The sequence below is a fragment of the Mobula birostris genome, chromosome 4 (assembly GCF_030028105.1).
Source record: "Mobula birostris isolate sMobBir1 chromosome 4, sMobBir1.hap1, whole genome shotgun sequence".
Lineage (NCBI taxonomy): Eukaryota > Metazoa > Chordata > Chondrichthyes > Myliobatiformes > Myliobatidae > Mobula > Mobula birostris.
Genome location: NC_092373.1, coordinates 210,283,583 through 210,303,271, shown reverse-complemented (window position 1 = coordinate 210,303,271; position 19,689 = coordinate 210,283,583). Strand labels below are relative to the sequence as shown.

At 45.2% G+C, this 19,689-nt stretch overlaps 1 protein-coding gene across 1 annotated transcript; it reads left to right on the top strand.

Annotated features, from left to right (window-relative positions):
- Nucleotides 1-3,034: 3,034 nt before the first annotated feature.
- LOC140197112 (uncharacterized) lies at nt 3,035-10,416 on the top strand. Its single transcript, XM_072257027.1, has 3 exons — nt 3,035-3,209; nt 4,456-4,579; nt 9,648-10,416. Exons 1-3 carry the CDS (start codon nt 3,035-3,037, stop codon nt 10,414-10,416), a joined length of 1,068 nt encoding a protein of 355 aa, XP_072113128.1.
- The last annotated feature ends 9,273 nt before the right edge of the window (nt 10,417-19,689 follow it).

Here is a 19,689-nt window from a genome sequence, read left to right as displayed (position 1 = left end):
TTTGCGAAGCCAACAACAAAGCATGAACAAACTATCATGTCACGCTGCCTCCGGGCAGTGATAAATTTACCGGATTATCGCGGACAGTAGTTGCACATACTGCAGGGCTTTCTGTATGACCGTGAGGTGACTTTGTCCATGTATATTGTTGTCCATTACAGGCAAAATGCGAACAGGTATTCTCTGTCTTCGTGTACGGGCATAGAGAAGAAAGCAGAATACAAATTAATTTTATTTATACCAACAGCTATCTGACGAGATAGAGGCCAATATCAAATTGGTGTCCGGCACAGCGGGTGAAAAGGGCTGTACTATCTGATTTTCACTCTCAAGTCCTGTACAAACCGCCACTCATCCAGTTTCCCAGGCTTGGGAGTGGTTAATTTCGGCTTGCCGGGGCTTTCTGTTACTCGAAGAACCGCTTGCTGCAATAAGGCTGCATCACTGGCGTAATCCCATTCATTGCTTCCGGAGATAAACGGGACTGACGGAAGCAGTCGGGCGTTTCGCCGGACCGTGGCCTGGTGAGGGTCTACGGGCTTCACTACGCCCACCTGACTCTTATGTTGTCCCCATATCTCCGGGTCCACTTGAAGAATATCGTCATGTTGACTCAGTGGAGGGTCGGGTGTTCGGGGAGGGTGGGGGTATGGTGTGGGGCTCAGTCTGTGAACCTCAGATCTAACTTGTGACGGAATTAATATCACTCCAGTATCAGGTCCGTAATAAGTCATCCCTCTTTGGTGAGGCGGCTCTTGGTTCACAAATACCTGCCTCACCATAGGTCCTAGGTCTTCTGGTTTAAAGGGAGGTTTAATTGCTGAAGATTCATGGGGTAGTGAGTACAGTCAGCTTTTTCGGTTGTAAATCAATTTTCCGCGGAAATACCCTCCATCCAAAGAATACCCACCCTGTTAATGAAATTAGCTCTTCCTGTCCCTCAACAATTCACGCTATGTCTATACCTATCATCACGATCTGGGTCTCTAAGGGTAGCAGTACGATGCAGCGCAGTTATTACATTACATGTGCTATTTAAATAATCCAAAAATCTCCCATCATCTGCATATTTCCACTGCTGTAGTTATTTACAAATATCTTTCAATATTTACCAGTTATAAAGAGCCGCTTGATGTATTGTGTGGTCTGTTTTGGAGCACTATAGTGCATATCACAGGCAGTCTATTCTTGGTTATTGTATCGACGGCTAGAGGACCAGTTTGCACATTGAGCGGAATTCCTGCACTAAATTCCCAGGTAGCCTTGATTTGCCGCATGCGCCGGTCGTGCATGCAGCCTGTTACAGCCGTTCCGATCAGTATTCTTACTTTTTTCTTCTTACTTTTTAACTTACGTTATTTTTTGTATTTTTTTTCACGGTAACACGTCGAAGCTGCACCCTCTCTAACATGCTGGTAGAGAGAGTTTTATTTGGGTTTTTAGTGCTGGAAATAGCTACTATCCGACACGTCTCATTAGCGTGGCAGCAGTGTGGTCGCATTGTTTGTTCCAGGGACAGCTGATTGAGCTAATGCCAGCCGGTTTAGCGAACAGAGCGGCGGACACCCCGGCTGAAATCTGGAGGAAAACACACAGAGGATGCAGAGGGGGATTACAAAGTCGAGGAAAGAGGACCGGGTCGAGACAACAGATACTTATGGAGAAGAGGAGTTCGGTGGGTAATAAAATGGATGAGTTGACGGCGCTAGCCAGGCGTCAGAGAACATTTCGGGAGTGCAGTGTTATGTGTTTCACTGGAACGGGGCTGCACGAGGACATACCCGATCAAAACGTTTCCAGGGACGGCTTCCAGAACGTTCGGGCTGACCGGAAGTACACTGAGAGCGGTAAGCGTAAAGGAGTTGGGTGCTTACTGTTCTGATTAACAACAGATGGTGCAATCCGGGTCATATTACGATCGAGGAACGTGTTTGTAGACCGGATATTGAACTTTTTACTGTTGAACTTCGGCCATATTCCACCGAGATACAACACTGGGCGGCACGGGAGGTCATTCCTGCCTGTGGCCATCGAACGTGCAGCTCCTCCCGTGGAGGGTCAGACACCCTGAGCCAATAGGCTGGTCCTGGACTTATTTTCCATCTGGCATAGTTTGCATTTTGTTGTTTGATTGTTTGTGGTTTTTGTATTGCTATATTTATGCTCTATTCTTGGTTGGTGCAGCTGTAAAGAAATCCATTTTCCCTCGGGATCAATAAAGTATATCTATCTATCAATGAAATCGGTAAAGATTTCGCCCTTTTTCAGCTGACACCTGGTAACTTCCCCAAAATCTCCGTGCAATCTTGATTCCGCGAGGATGGGCGTCTAAGGGATGGCTTTTAAGAACATCTTATTATTGAGCCCACGAGGGAATCAGCTGTGCTAGATCAGGTTCTGTGCAATGATCCGGATGTGATAAGCGAGCTTAAGGTTAAGGAACGCTTCGGGAAGAGTGGTCACAATATGATCGAGTTCACTTTAAAATTTGAGAAAAAGAAACTAAATTCCAATTTATGGAATAAAGGAAATTACAATGGCATGAGATGTGAACTGGACAAAGCTGACTGGAAAGGGACACTAGCAGAAAGGTCGGCAGAGCAACAACGCCTGGAATCCCTGTGGGAAACGAGGGAAGTGCAAGACAGATACATTCCAAATAAGAAGAAATTTTTAAAGGGAAGACTCTTATTTAAGGACCATTTTGTTCTGTTTTAAGCAGTTAAATCAACCGAAATGTTGTGAGATTTTTTTTCTGTAAATCCAATATATGTAGTAACAGCAGCACTTATCTACACTCTTCTTCCTCAGCTGCTGGGTAAACCAAAGGTTAACACTTCCTGTCATTTCATGTAAAATAATTCGCGTCAATTCAAGGTAGGCTTCTGACGTCACCGGAGAGTTTCTCTCTCTTATTAATAAGCATCCCTTTCACTCGGTCCCCCCTGTTTCAGCGTGAGCAGCCTCTCCCGTCACGGACAGAGATCTGAGGCTGCACCGAGAGGACAGTGAGGACAGACTGACTCGTTCTGTCATGGATCAGAATCCGGGAAGGACAGCTTGGAATATAACAGGAAATGTGAAAAATATCTTCTGGCTGGTTCCATATATCTTTGCAGATGATGATTCGCTAACGGTAGATTTTCGAATGATGAGTATTATTATTCAAGTGATTTTCTTCCCCGTCCTCGCTATCATTGCCCTTCCGGGTGAGTCTTTATCCAAAGATAACTTATGAAACAGCATTGAACTGCACGTTTTCATTGTCACGTGTGCCTCTTATAATATTAATTAAGGCTGCTGTCGCACATACCAGCTGTTGATTAAGCAAATCCTTACTCTATGAACTTTGGTAATTTACTGGCCCGAGGAGCCCCGTCTAAGAAAATATGTGCTGGCGGTTGTGATGATCCAAAACAGGTTTACGAGAATGATTCAGGAAATAAAAGATTTAGTGCTTGACGCGTGCTTGATAGCCCAGTGCCTGTATTCACAGGAGTTTAGGGGAATAGGGCTGGGGAACCGGGGAAGCTTACCTGTAATTGAAAGTCTCAGATGGAGCCATCGGGCAGACGATGCATCCAACAGTGGGAGAGTTTCGGGCCAGAGAGTGCAGACTCAGAATAGTTGAATTCCCCCTCAGAAGAGTGCCGCGGAGGAATTTCTATCGCCAGAGGCAGTGTGTCTGTGGAACTCATTGCTAGACGGTTGATGAGGCCAAATGTTTGGGCACATTTAAAGCGGAGGTTAACAGTTACGTGCTTGGTCAGGCTGCCTTAGTTAATGCTCCGGATGCAAAGGTCAGCTTTCTGATGAGTAAACTTACATGCAATCGTAGCACACAGCAGCCTGTCGGTGATCATGCCGAATTGTGTCGGTGACAAATCACCTTCTTGTTGCTGGAAAAATAAAGCATCATCGAGACCTCAATGAATAGCATTCGATTGTAAACGCGAAAGTACAAGAAGGAGGCGGTGACACTCGTGGTATGACTTGAAGGTGATGTCGACAAACAGGAAGAGAGGTGCAATTATAAGGTTTTGGGCTGCTGCTCCACTTGCAAATCCAGCGCCCTGGGAAACGATCAGGGACGGTAATCTGCGCTGCAGCTAAACATGGTCGGTGTCAAGGACACTTACTTCACGACAGTTGAGATTCTGCAGATTCTGCAGATGCATCATTCAGCTCTTTATCCCTCAACAAGTACGGAATTTCCAATCATCAGTCACCTTTATCTGCGTTCGTCGCTTTCTGTTTCGTTGCTGATATTCGATAGAACAGATTGAACTGAGCTTCCACTACTTTGCAAAACCGTTTAGTTTCATTGATTGGTAATCCCTACGATTATATTATTCTATCAAGTAGACTCATTCTTATCATTGGTACACATTATATACTTGCTTTAAGAGAATCCTACCTGGTGTGTTTACGCTGATTGTTTATTTTGTTTGGCAGTGAACACGCTGACCCTATTCATCCTGTCTCGCGGAAAGTGCGGCCTCTCCAGAGTTGTCACTTGCTACTTGGTTGCCATGGCCGTTGCGGATCTCCTGGTTCTTCTCCTGGACCTGATATTGGAAACCATAGAAACTACAGCACAGAAACAGGCCTTTTGGCCCTCCTTGGCTGTGCCGAACCATTTTCTGCCCAGTCCCACTGACCTGCACACGGACCATATCCCTCCATACACCTCCCATCCATGTATCTGTCCAATTTATTCTTAAATGTTAAAAAAGAACCCGCATTTACCACCTCGTCTGGCAGCTCATTCCATACTCCCACCACTCTCTGTGTGAAGAAGCCCCACCTAATGTTCCCTTTAAACTTTTCCCCCCTCACCCTTAACCCATATCCTCTGGTTTTTTTCTCCCCTTGCCTCAGTGGAAAAAGCCTGCTTGCATTCACTCTATCTATACCCATCATAATTTTATATACCTCTATCAAATCTCCCCTCATTCTTCTATGCTCCAGGGAATAAAGTCCTAACCTATTCAACCTTTCTCTATAACTGAGTTTCTCAAGTCCTGGCAACGTCCTTGTAAACCTTCTCTGCACTCTTTCAACCTTATTAATATCCTTCCTGTAATTTGGTGACCAAAACTGAACACAATACTCCAGATTCGGCCTCACCAGTGCCTTATACAACCTCATCATAACATTCCAGCTCTTATAAACAATACTTTGATTAATAAAGGCCAATGTACCAAAAGCTCTCTTTACAAGCCTATCTACCTGTGATGCTACTTTTAGGGAATTTTGTACGGTTAATCTCAGATCCCTCTGTTCCACTGTACTCCTCAGTGCATTACCATTAACCCTATATGTTCTACGTTGGTTTGTCCTTCCAACGTGCAATACCTCACACTTGTCTGTATTAAACTCCATCTGCCATTTTTCAGCCCATTTTTCCAGCTGGTCCAAGTCCCTCTGCAGGCTCTGAAAACCTTTCTCACTGTTTACTACACCTCCAATCTTTGTATCATCAGCAAATTTGCTGATTTAATTTACCACATTATCATCTAGATCATTGATATAGATGACAAATAACAATGGACCCAGCACTGATCCCTGTGGCACACCACTAGTCACAGGCCTCCACTCGGAGAAGCAATTCTCTACTACCTCTCTTTGGCTTCTTCCATTGAGCCAATGTCTAATCCAATTTACCACCCCTCCATGTATACCTAGCGACTGAATTTTGCTAACTAACCTCCTATGCGGGACCTTGTCAAAGGCCTTACTGAAGTCCATGTAGACAATATCCACTGCCTTCCCTTCATCCACTTTCCTGGTAACCTCCTCGAAAAACTCCAATAGATTGGTCAAACATGACCTACCAAGCACAAAGCCATGTTGACTCTCCCTAATAAGTCCCTGTCTATCCAAATACTTGTTGATTCTGTCTCTTAGTACTCCCTCCAATAACCTACCTACTACCGACGTTAAACTTACTGGCCTATAATTTCCCGGATTACTTTTCGATCCTTTTTTAAACAACGGAACAACATGAGCCACGCTCCAATCCTCCGGCACCTCACCTGTAGACAGCGACATTTTAAATATTTCTGCCAGGGCCCCTGCAATTTCAACACTAGTCTCCTTCAAGGTCCGAGGGAACACCCTGTCAGGTCCCGGGGATTTATCCACTTTAATTTTCCTCAAGACAGCAAGGACCTCCTCCTTTTCGATCTGTACAGTTTCCATGATCTCACTGCTTGATTCCCTCAATTCCATCGACTTCATGCCAGTTCCCTTAGTAATTACAGATGCAAAAAACCTATTTAAGATCTCCCCCATTTCCTTTGGTTCCGCACATAGCCGACCACTCTGATCTTCAAGAGGACCAATTTTATCCCTTACAATCCTTTTGCTCTTAATATACCTGTAAAATCTCTTTGGATTATTCTTCACTTTGACTGCCAAGGCAACCTCATGTCCTCTTTTAGCCCTCCTGATTTCTTTCCTAAGAATTTTCTTGCACTTCCTATACTCCCCAAGCACTTATTTGCTCCCTGCTTCCAATACATGTCATACAACTCCCTCTTCTTCTTTATCAGAGTTGCAATATCCCTTGAGAACTGAGGTTCCTTATTCCTATTCACTTTGCCTTTAATCCTGACGGGAAGATAAAAATTCTGCACTCTCAAAATTTCTCCTTTGAAGGCTTCCCACCTACCGATCACATCCTTGCCAGAGAACAACCTGTCCCAATCCACGCTTTTTAGATCCTTTCTCGTTTCTTCAAATTTGGCCTTCTTCCAGTTAAGAACCTCAACCCTAGGACCAGATCTATCCTTGTTCATGATCAAGTTCAAACTAATGGTGTTATGATGTTAATGGTGTTATCTCCAAGTTTGCGGATGACACGAAGCTGGGTGGCAGTGTTAGCTGTGAGGAGGATGCTAAGAGGATGCAGGGTGACTTGGGATAGGTTGGGTGAGTGGGCAAATTCATGGCAGATGCAATTTAATGTGGATAAATGTGAAGTTATCCACTTTGGTGGCAAAAATAGGAAAACAGATTATTATCTGAATGGTGGCCGATTAGGAAAAGGGGAGGTGCAACGAGACCTGGGTGTCATTATACACCAGTCATTGAAAGTGGGCATGCAGGTACAGCAGGCGGTGAAAAAGGCGAATGGTATGCTGGCATTTATAGCGAGAGGATTTGAGTACAGGAGCAGGGAGGTACTACTGCAGTTGTACAAGGCCTTGGTGAGACCACACCTGGAGTATTATGTGGAGTTTTGGTCCCTTAATCTGAGGAAAGACATCCTTGCCATAGAGGGAGTACAAAGAAGCTTCACCAGATTGTTTCCTGGGCTGGCAGGACTTTCATATGAAGAAAGACTGGATGAACTGGGCTTGTACTCGTTGGAATTTAGAAGATTGAGGAGAGATCTGATTGAAACGTATAAGATCCTAAAGGGATTGGACAGGCTAGATGCAGGAAGATTGTTCCCGATGTTGGGGAAGTCCAGAACGGGGGGCCACAGTTTGAGGATAGAGGGGAAGCCTTTTAGGACCGAGATTAGGAAAAACTTCTTCACACAGAGAGTGGTGAATCTGTGGAATTCTCTGCCACAGGAAACAGTTGAGGCCAGTTCATTGGCTATATTTAAGAGGGAGTTAGATATGGCCCTTGTGGCTACGGGGGTCAGGGGGTATGGAGGGAAGGCTGGGGCGGGGTTCTGAGTTGGATGATCAGTCATGATCATACTAAATGGCGGTGCAGTCTCGAAGGGCCGAATAGCCTACTCCTGCACCTATTTTCTATCTTTCTATGTTTCTATGATCACTGGAACCAAAATGCTCCCCTACACAGACTTCCGTCACTTGTCCTAACTCGTTTCCTAACAGGAGTTCCAATATTGCATCCCCTCTAGTTGGTCCCTCTATATATTGATTTAGAAAACTTTCCTGAACACAGTTTACAAACTCTAACCCATCTAGACCCCTAACACTATGGGAGTCCCAATCAACATGTGGAAAATTAAAATCCCCTACCACCACAACTTTATGTTTCCTGCAGTTGCCTGCTATCTCTCTGCAGATTTGCTCTCCCAATTCTCGCTGACTATTTGGTGGTCTGTAATACAATCACACTAATGTGGCCATACCTTTCCTGTTTCTCAGCTCCACCCATAAGGACTCAGTAGACAAGCCCTCTAATCTGTCCTGCCTGAGCACTGCTGTAATATTTTCCCTGACAAGCAATGCTACTCCCCCACCTTTCATTCCTCTGCCTCGATCACATCTGAAATATCGGAACCCTGGAATATTAAGCTGCCAGTCCTGCCCCTCCTGTATCCAAGTTTCACTAATTGCTATAACGTCATAATTCCACGTGTCATTCCAGCCCTCAACTCATCCGCCTTCCCCGCAATACTCCTAGCATTGAAATATATACACCTCAGAAGATTTTTACCACCACTCACAACCTTTCTATTAGCGGATTTGCTTGAACTTTTAACATCATTTATTTTCACCCCAGCCACACTGTCAGCTCTGGCACTGTGGTTCCCATCCCCCTGCAAATCTAGTTTAAAACCTCCCCAATAGCACTAACAAACCTCTCTGAAAGGATATTGGTCCCGCGGTAGTTCAAGTGTAACCCGTCAGTCTTGTACAGGTCCCACCTGTCCCAGAAGAGGTCCCAATTATCCTGAAATCTGAAACGCTGCTTCCTACACCAGTTCCTCAGCCACTTGTTCATCCTCCAGAGCATCCTATTCCTACCCTCACTGGCACGTAGCACAGGTAGCAATCCTGAGATTACCACCCTCGAGGTCCTGCTTTTCAACTTCCTACCAAGCTCTCTATACTCACTCTCCAGGACCTCCTCACTCTTCCTTGCTATTTCATTGGTACCGATGTGCACCACGACATCTGGCTGGTCACCCTCCCACTTCAGAATGTCATGCAAGCGATCAGAGACATCCTTGACCCTGGCACTCGGGAGGCAACAAACCATCCTGGATTCTCTGTAACGACCACAGAACCTCCTATCTGTATCTCTAACTATCGAGTCCCCTATCACTACCGCTCTCCTCTTTTTCCACCCTCCCTTCTGCACTGCAGAGCCAGACTCAGTGCCAGAGATCCGGCTACTGCAGCTTGTCCCAGGTAAGTCATCCCCCCCCCCCCCAACAGTATCCAATGCGGTATACTTGTTGTTGAGGTGAATGGCCACAGGGGAACCCTGCTCTGCCTGCCCTTTCCTCTTCCCTCGCCTGACAGTGACCCAATTTCTAGTTCTCTGCTCCTTTGGCGTAACTACCGCCCTGTAGCTACTATCTGTAATCTCCTCATTCTCCAGAATGATCCGCAGATCATCCAGCTCCTGCTCCAGTTCCCTAACGTGGTTTGTTAGGAGCTGCAGCTGGATGCACTTCCTGCAGGTGTCATTGTCAGGGACACCGGAGGGCTCCCTGACTTCCCACATCCTGCAAGAGGAGCATTCCAACATCCTGCCTGACATTCTCTCTACGCTAGAGAATCTGAATTAAAAACTTACCGGAACCTACCCCAGCCTCTGCCTGTTCTCGCCGAAGCCTGTTGAGCCAAAGCCGTCCCACTCTGACTTAGTCCACTCCGACGATGGCCGCTGTATATGGTGGTCTGCTTTGAAACCTTGGCGCGCTACGTCAAGATTCCACTTACGTACATGCCGTACTACGTTTTTCTGCAATCAATGACCAAGTGGTGTAATATCCACACTGCTCTGATTTACACCGTCACCGGCTGTTCGGTCTGGTTCACCGTCTCGTTCATCTTTGATCGGTTCGTCGCCATTTGTTGCCAGAAGCTGAAAAGAAAATTTTGCACGGGGAAAACTGTGGCCTTGGTTTTGGGGACAGTAACTGCAATCAGCGGTTTAAAAAATATCTACTGGTATTTTCGGCTCACAGAGGAATACACATGGGTAATCAATCCATTCCTTTATATAAAGAGATTTCTTTATTTCAATTTCACGACTCAAATTGACCTATTTTATTACTTCCTCACCCCTGTATTCCCATATGTTCTGGTTCTAGTAACGAATGGCTTCACCGTCAGGCACGTCTTACTCACCAGCACAGGTCGCAGGAGACTCAGGGTTCCCGGTAACGGAGAAAGTACCAAAGACCCGGAGATGGAGAAACGCAGGAAATCCCTCGTTTTATTGCTAATCGTTTCGGGGAATTTCATCTTGCTATGGGTACCTTTCACTGTTTATTCTGTGTGGGATCGGCTGTGTGATCTTACCATTTCTGTGGTTCCGCCCGAATCTCTGCGAGAGCTGGGCATCATTCTGCAGCTTCGGAGCTGTTGTACAAACACGGCCCTTTACGCTCTTACACCGACCAAGTTCAGGGAGCAGCTAAATAATGTGGTAAAATCTCCGCTCGCTCTCATTGTAGTGAGAAAGTCGTGACCTAGCAGCGCCTCCAGCCAACACAGCCCCTCGCCCCGAACCTAACCAACATTGTTCCATACACTGTGGCGGCTTTCTGTTCCTCTGGGACCGGCACTATCCGTCTTCCACTCACTTCTCCCAAGGGCCAATACCATAGAAGGGTCCCTTAAACAGCCGCAATGCACTTCTCTCATTCACCGGCCTATCCTCTCATCCGTGCCCTACAGATCTTCGTGCATTTTTCCCCACAGTTCCACTGTGCAGGACTTCTGACCGCCCGGATATATTAGTCCAATTGCAAGGGCCATACTCCTGCGACGGCGTCTGTCTTCCCGAAGCAACTTGTTTATCCCCTACAGTGACGAATGAATCGATACTGCAATCCATTGTCGACTCAATTAGTGCTGCTTCCTGCACCCAGGCTGAGCTCGTCAATTCATCAACGTTGCCTACAACTTTCCACAACGCCCTCAGATCTGGTTTGTCCCATTTTGACACCGCTCTTGTCTCTCGATCTCTCTGTCCCCAATTCCAGAGATAGATCATCAAAGACATATTTTACAAAGCCAAGCTACTGACTCCCACAGTTATGGTGAGATACCTCCTGCCACACGGACGATCACATAAGGGCTATTCCGTTGTCGCCATCACCGATATCTGTTGTACTTCCCGCAGGTAACATCACTCCATCTCACCTAGAATAGTAGGAGACTGGGTCTCCTTGTCTTCACGTAACACGCCACGAGCCTCCGCATGCAGCATATTTTTCCGTAACTTCCAGCATTTGCATATTGCCTTTACTTCCAGGCACGACCTTCCGTCCCCCATCTCCGCTCTCCGAAGATCGTTCTCTGCGCTACTCCATTGTTTACTCGTCGTTGCCCACAATTCTCCCCTATTCCTGTCGCCATACTCCAGACATTATTCCTGGTTATTGAAGCACAACGGAAACCACATTGGTAACATACTTCATTTCCAGTGTTCGTTCCATTGCAAGAAATTAACCGTCGATTATCCATCCACATTGTCAATCGACAAACCCATTGTCAGCAATTGTGTCATTTATAATCCCTGTCAGACCAAGATATAACCGATGCCGCGGACAAAATTGTACTGAAAGTCGTTCTGAGCTTGGAGGAGAGACATTTAGGGACAAGGGCCCCATCGGGGGTCCAGACTTACGGAGGAAGATAGAGGCATTTACCATCGACTTTCGTTATTGTATTCGTAATAATATCCGGAATGACTTTGACGGCTGAAAGAAAAGCTCGTTGTATTATTTTTGATCTTCACAATGTAGAGTTGGAGGGATCCAATGTGACCTAGTGTTTTCCCGACACATGTTTTTGTCCGTTAATGGTGACAGTTTTCTCTCGTGAATGCCAGGTTCATTTCTGCGCGATATCCGTTGGAAGTTAACATGAACACGCTGTCGCGGGATGGTGGATAACAAATCTGAAATGTCAGATATGTGCACCTTGTGTACAGTGGCTGGAGTCAATATCCGACACCCGGGAACCTAATAATAACATTGTAACTTCCTTCAGTACAGATCGATGGGCTCAACAGCGTTACACAGCTGACCTTTCCTCAAAAATTATATCAGCAGACATATTGCATGTGTATTTTTAAATAAATATTCTGATCAAATCATTGTGCACCATGTCCTATCGCTGGAATCCTTGAGAATAAAGCTCCTTATACAGTGCCATTATTTTATTGTTCACAGTAAGGTTGCTCCTTATCCTGTCGTATCGTTGACATAACGACAATATCTGAATTTAAACACGTCCGTCAAATGAACCATACTACTAAAGATGTATTGCAGATATCACCAGGAGTAATGACACTGGTTATCCAGACCCAACTCAGATTACTTTCGATTACATGTTTTGAATTGGGAATTTTGCCTTCAAAAAAAGGTGTTTTTTTTGAGGGTACAGGATCTTGATGTTCCTGTTAGGTTGAAAGGAAAGGTTAAAAGTTTGGGAGAGCCATGGATTTCAAGGGATATAGGAAACTTGATTCGGAAAAAGAGAGGGATTTACAATAAATATACGAGAGGGATTTACAATAAATATAGGCAGCTTGGAGTTAATGAGGTGCTCGAGGAATATAAAGAATGTAAAAAGAATCTTAAGAAAGAAATTAGAAAAGCTAAAAGAAGATACGAGGCAGCTTTAGCAAGTAAGGTGAAAATAAATCCAAAGGGTTTCTACAGTTATATAAATAGCTAAAGGATAGTGAGGGATAAAATTGGTCCCTTAGAATATTAGAGTGGACGGCTATGTGCGGTGCCAAAAGAGATGGGGGCGATTTTGAACAATTTCTTTTCTTCGGTATTCACTAAGGAAAAGGATATTGAATTGTGTAAGGTAAGGGAAACAAGTAGGGTAGTTATGGAAAGTATGATGATTAAAGAAGGGGAAGTACCGGCGCTTTTAAGGAATGTACAAGTGGATAAGTCTCCGGGTCCAGATAAAATATTCCCTAGGACTTTGAGGGAAGTTAGTATAGAAATACTAACAGAATACTAAATACTAACTCTGACAGAAATATTTCAAATGTCATTAGAAACGGGCATGGTGCTGGAGGACTGGCGTATTGCTCATGTTGTTCCATTGTTTAAAAAAGGTTCTAAGGGTAAACCTAGCAATTATCGGCCTGTGAGTTTGACGTCAGTGGTGGGTAAATTGATGGAAAGTATTCTTAGAGATGGTATATATATATATCTGGATAGACAGTGTCTGATTAGGAACAGTCAACATGGATTTGTGCGTGGAAGGTCCTGTTTGACAAACCTTATTGAATTTTTGAAGAGGTTAGCAGGAAAGTTGACGAGGGTAAAGCGGTGGATGTTGTCTATATGGACTTCAGTAAGGCCTTTGACAAGGTTCCACACGAAAGGTTAGTTCGGAAGGTTCAATCGTTAGGTATTAATATTGAAGTAGTAAAATGGATTCAGCAGTAACTGGATGGGAGACACCAGAGAGTAGTGGTGGATAACTGTGTGTCAGATTGGAGGACGGTGTCTAGCAGTGTGCCTCAGGGATCTGTACTGGGTCCAATGTTGTTTGTCATATATATTATCGATCTGGATGATGGGGTCATAAATTGGATTAGTAAGTATGCAGATGATACTAAGACTGGTGGCATTGTGGATAATGAGGTCGTTTTTCAAAGCTTGCAGAGAGATTTAGGCCAGTCAGATGAGTGCTGAAAGATGGCAGATGGAGTTTAATGCTGAAAAAATGTCAGGTGCTACATTTTGGTAGGACTAATCAAAATAGGACATACATGGTAAATGGTAGGGCATTGAAGAATGTTGTAGAACAGAGGGATCTAGGAATAATGGTGCATAGTTCCCTGAAGGTGGAATCTCATGTAGATAGGGTGGTGAAGAAAGCTTTTGGTATGCTGGCCTTTATAAATCAGAGCATTGAGTATAGGAGTTGGGATGTGATGTTGAAATTGTATAAAGCATTGGTGAGGCTAAATATGGAGTATTGTGTACAGTTCTCGTGGCCAAGTGGTTAAAGCATTGGACTAGCGACCTGAAGGTCGTGGGTTCGAGCCCCAGCCGAGGCAACGTGTTGTGTCCTTGAGCAAGGCACTTAACCACACATTGCTCTGCGATGACACCGGTGCCAAGCTGTATGGGTCCTAATGCCCTTCCCTTGGACAACATTGGTGTCGTGGAGAGGGGAGACTTGCAGCATGGGCAACTGCTGGTCTTCCAAACAACCTTGTCCAGGCCTGCGCCCTGGCGAGTGAAGACTTTCCAGATGCAGATCCATGGTCTCGCAAGACTAATGGATGCCTCATTACAGGAAAGATGTCAATAAAATTGAGAGAGTACAGAGGAGATTTACGAAAATGTTGCCTGGGTTTCATCTCCTAAGTTACAGAGAAAGGTTGAACAAGTTAGGTATTTATTCTTTGGAGCGTAGAAGGTTGAGGGGGCACTTGATAGTGGTATTTAAAATTATGATGGGGATAGATGGAGTTGACGTGGATAGGCTTTTTCCATTGAGAGTGGGGGAGATTCAAACGAGAGGACATGAGTTGAGAGTTAAAGGGCAAAACTTTAGGGGTAACATGAGGGGGAACTTCTTTACTCAGAGAGTGGTGGCTGTGTGGAATGAGCTTCCAGCAGAAGTGGTTGAGGCAGGTTCGATGTTGTCATTTAAAATTAAATTAGATAGATATATGGACAGGAAAGGAATGGAGGGTTATGGGCTGAGTGCAGGTCGGTGGGACATGGTGAGAGTAAGAGTTCGGCACGGACTAGAAGGGCCGAGATGGCCTGTTTCTATGCTGTAATTGTTATATGGTTATATGGTTAAGCCAGGTTAGTCCAGTCTCTTCCATAAGTTTGGGTTAGCTTATTCTTTAAGGTTCCATTTGTTCGTTCCACTATACCAGCTGCTCTTGGATGGTGAGCACAGTGAAATTGTTGTTTTATTGCCAATTCTTTACAGATTTTCTCATTTATCTTAGCAATAAAATGAGGTCCATTGTCTGAGCTTACTGATTCAGGTAATCCATAATGGGGAATCGTTTCTCTTAGTAATATTTTTACAACAGTATTATCAGTAGTGGGTATAGCCTCAATCCATCTGCTAAATACATCTACTATTTCCAAGCAATATTTATAACAATGTACTCTAGGTAGTTCTATGAAATCAAGTTGTAAACATGAAAAAAAAGGTCCACCAGGCAAGGGGTGGTTCCAGAACCACAGGGAATCCCTTTGCAGCATTCATTTTTATTTTCCACATGCTGTGGCTCGCTTTTCAGCTGCTTGCTGGAAATCAGGGCGCTCCGCCACCAAGATATTAACCATTCCCTCCTTGCCTAAGTGTGTACAATTATTTACATAATCTATCAAGATAGATAAGAACACAGAGGGAACACAAACCTGTCCCACAGGGGTCACCCATAAATTGGTCTGATGTTTAAGGTGGTAACCCATTTGGGACCGAAGTTTGCCCTCTCCTTCAGGAGCGTCCCCCTGGAAATTTTATATTAACCCTGTGTCTGGCATACCCGTCCTTAGATTTTGTCTAATAAGAGCTTGCTGGGCTCCCGAGGGGACTAAAAGTGCGGGGTCCAAGGCTGTCTCTTTAGCTGCTGCATCAGCCCTAGTATTCCCCTTAGATATCTTATCAGATTCCCCAGTACAGGCTGCACATTTAATAATGGCCAAAACTCGAGGTAGCTGTAGAGCGGTAAGTAAGTTGTTTATAAAGGTAGCATTACTAATGGGAGGGGGGCGGCAACAGAGGAAGTCAGGAATCCCCAGAGTTCTGTAGTCAGGGCATAACGGGAGTCTATGTAAAAGTCACACTTTAATCTGTTTGACACTTCTTTTCCACAGGCTTTTTCATTTTAAAAATTTGAAACATTAATCAAAGAGGATTCCAGCTTAGGCCTGTATTTTTGGCTCCTCCACTGAAGCCCTCATTCAGGCTCTTTTTATTTTGTTCCAAATAGTTGTGGACTGCCTCTTCAAAGTCATCTTCATTCATGACTTTGCGTTTTTTTTTCAGGTCTTCCACAAAGAATTGGTTCTGTGGTGGATTCTTCAAAATCAGAACTGAGTAGTCTGTTGCTAGGATACAGGCATGAGTCAGAGCAAGTAGCTCAGCTTTCTGGGCGGAGACAGCTGCTGCAGAGGAAACTTGCTCAATTACTTCACTGTCGTCACTATCGCACAGCTGGAATATCATTCTGCTGCTAGATGCACAAAAGAGCTTCCATCCTCATAAAACGTTGCCTCGGGCTTGAGGGGGCATTGCAGAAGGGATGGGAGAGTTTGTCCTTCTTCAACGGTGATCCGGACGGGTGGGAGGGGGGCAGTTGGTGCGGCCGACTTCATGGCCTGAAATTTCCCAGAGATGGGGTACAACGTCTTGGGTTCAGTCAATATTAAAAGAGTGTCTTACCAGATGTCCCGTCTTCAGAATCGGAGTAGGCCCACGGCCAAGTCTTGCCACCCTCCCTCGCTGCTGGAGGCTTGTTTTGTCAGGGTGTAGGCAAGCAACCCTCGGCTCTTTGGCTTGAACCCAGGGCAAACCGTAATGGTGGTATGGGAAACCACCAGTCCTGTCTGTCGCCAAAGGGAATCCGGAACATTGGCCAGTAATACACTGCACTCTTTTCCTTTAACCTCTCCAGTCACTGTGACTGGGAGCATCTGTCCCTCGAGGGGTGCATAATATTGGCTTTCCTCAGTTGAGCACTCTGTAGGATCATAGCGCAGAGTCAAATGAGCGACTGCCTCTGGCAGAGGGGGTTCACACAAATTGGAGTCCAAATTAAGTGCCCACCACTGGGGGGTGGGGGTCGGTAACTGGGGAAGCTGTCGGTTGTTCGCTAGTCCCAGGGTGACATCTTTGTCCGTGCATAGAATCTTAACTTTCAACGGACAGAGCAAGTTTCATTCTGCTTGGTTACACCCCAGTGGCTGGGGGCGTGAATATGTGCGTCCCTTCCTTCAGTTCCTTGCTGACATGGTTCAGGAGGGTTTAAACTAATTTGCAAGTGGAATAGGACCCGGAGCAATAGAACAGAGAAAGAAGTGCATGGAGTAAAGCCAGATCTAACATACAGAGGGGCTTTGAGGAAAGAGAAGCAGAATAAAGGGTGTAAAGGTAGTAAGGTAGAAGGGCTAAAGTGTGTGTACTTCAATGCAAGAAGCATCAGGAACAAAGATGAACTGACAGCTTGGATACATACATGGAATTATTATGTAGTGGCCATTACAGAGACTTGGTTGCACTAGGGTAGGAATGGATTCTCAATATTCCTGGATTTCAGTGCTTTAAAAGGGATGGGGGTGGAGGGAAGGAGTGGTAGCAATATTGGTCAGGGATACTATTACAGCTACAGAAAGGGTGGGTAATGTAGCAGGATCCTCTTTCGAGTCAGTATGGATGGAAGTCAGGAACAGGAAGGGAGCAGTTTCTCTATTGGGAGTATTCTATAGGCCCCCTGGTAGCAGCAGAGATACAGAGGAGCAGATTGGGAGGCAGATTTTGGAAAGGTGCAAAAATAACAGGGTTGTTATCATGGGTGACTTTAACTTCCCTAATATTGATTGGCACCTGATTAGTTCCAAGGGCTAAGATGGGGCAGAGTTTGTTAAGTGTGTCCAGGATGAATTCCTGTCACAGTATATGGACAGGCCGACCAGGGGGAAAGCCATACTAGATCTGGTACTAGGTAACGAACCGGGTCAGGTCACAGATCTCTCAGTGGGTGAGCATCTGGGGGGCAGTGACCACCACTCCCTGGCCTTTAGCATTATTATGGAAAAGGATAGAATCAGAGAGGACAGGAAAATTTTTTAATTGGAAAGGGCAAATTATGAAGCTATAAGGCTGGAACTTGCAGGTGTGAATTGGGATGATGTTTTTGCAGGAAAATGTACTATGGACATGTGGTCGATGTTTAGAGATCTCTTGCAGGATGTTAGGGATAAATTTGTCCCAGTGAGGAAGATAACGAATGGTAGGGTGAAGGAAGCATAGGTGACAAGTGAGGTGGAAAATCTAGTCAGGTGGAAGAAGGCAGCATCCATGAGGTTTGGGAAGCAAGGATCAGATGGGTCTATTGAGGAATATAGGGAAGCAAAAAAGGAGCTTAAGAAGGGACTGAGAAGAGCAATAAGGGGGCATGAGAAGGCCTTGGCAAGTAGGGTAAAGGAAAACCCCAAGGCATTCTTCAATTATGTAAGGAACAAAAGGATTACAGGAGTGAAGGTAGGACCGATTAGAGACAAAGGTGGGAAGATGCCTCCTGAGGTTGTGGAAGTGAGCGAGGTCCTGAATGAATACTTCTCTTCGGTATCCACCAGTGAGAGGGAACCTGATGACAGTGAGGACAATATGAGTGAGGTTGATATTCTGGAGCATGTTGATATTAAGGAAGAGGAAGTGTGGGAGTTATTAAAACACATTAGGACGGATAACTCCCTGGCGCAATACGGAATATTCCCCAGGAAGCTCCACGAGGCGAGGGAAGAGATTACTGAGCCTCTGGCTAGGATCTCTATGTCCTTGTTGTCTACGGGAATGGTACCAAAGGATTAGAGGGAGGCAAATGTTGTCCCTTTGTTCAAAAAAGTTAGCAGCGATAGTCTGGGTAATTATAGACAAGTGAACCTTACGTCTGTGGTGGGAAAACTGTTGTAAAAGATTCTTAGAGTTAGGTTCTGTGGGCATTTAGAGAATCATTGTCTGATCAGGGACAGACAGCATGGCTTTGTGAAGGGCAGATCATGTCTCACAAGCCTGATAGTGTTCTTTGAGAAGGTGACCAGGCATATAGATGAGGGTAGTGCAGTGGATGTGATCTATATTGGTTTTAGTAAGGCGTTTGACAAGGTTCCACACGGTAGGCTTATTCAGAAGGTCAGAAGGCATGGGATCCAGGGGAGTTTGGCCAGGTGGATTCAGAATTGGCTTGCCTGCAGAAAGCAGAGGGTCGTGGTGGAGGGAGTACATTCAGACTGGAGGATTGTGACTAGTGGTGTCCCAGAAGGATCGGTTCTGGGACCTCTACTTTTCATGATTTTTATTAACGACATGGATGTGGGAGTAGAAGGGTGGGTTGGCAAGTTTGCAGACGACACAAAGGTTGATGGTGTTGTAGATAGTGTAGAGGATTGTCAAAGACTGCAGAGACATTGATAGGTTGGAGAAGTGGGCTGAGAAGTTGTAGATGGAATTCAACCCAGAGAAGTGTGAGGTGGTGCACTTTGGAAGGACAAACTCCAAGGCAGAGTGCAAAGTAAATGGCAGGATACTTGGCAGTGTGGAGGAGCAGAGGGATCTCGGGGTACATGTCCACAGATCCCTGAAAGTTGCTTCACAGGTAGACAGGGTAAACATAGAAACATAGAAAATAGGTGGAGTAGGCCATTCGGCCCTTCGAGCCTGCACCGCCATTATGACCATGGCTGATCATCCAACTCAGAACCCTGTACCAGCCTTCCCTCCATACCCCCTGATCTCTTTAGCCACAAGGGCCATATCTAACTCCCTCTTAAATATAGCCAATGAACTGGTCTCAACTGTTTCCTGTGGCAGAGAATTCCACAGATTCACCACTCTCTGTGTGAAGAAGTTTTTCCTAATCTCGGTCCTAAAAGGCTTCCCCTTTATCCTCAAACTGTGACCCTTCGTGCTGGACTTCCCCAACATCTGGAACAATCTTCCTGCATCTAGCCTGTCCAATCTCTTTAGGATTTTATAGATCTCAATAAATCCCCCCTCAATCTTCTAA

Coding starts and splice junctions, on each gene's coding strand:
- LOC140197112 (XM_072257027.1), top strand. CDS start 3,035: ATGGATCAGAATCCGGGAAGGACAGCTTGGAATATAACAGGAAATGTG. Junction 3,210..4,455: donor CGCTATCATTGCCCTTCCGG/GTGAGTCTTTAT, acceptor TTTGTTTGGCAG/TGAACACGCTGACCCTATTC. Junction 4,580..9,647: donor CTCCTGGACCTGATATTGGA/AACCATAGAAAC, acceptor GGCGCGCTACGT/CAAGATTCCACTTACGTACA.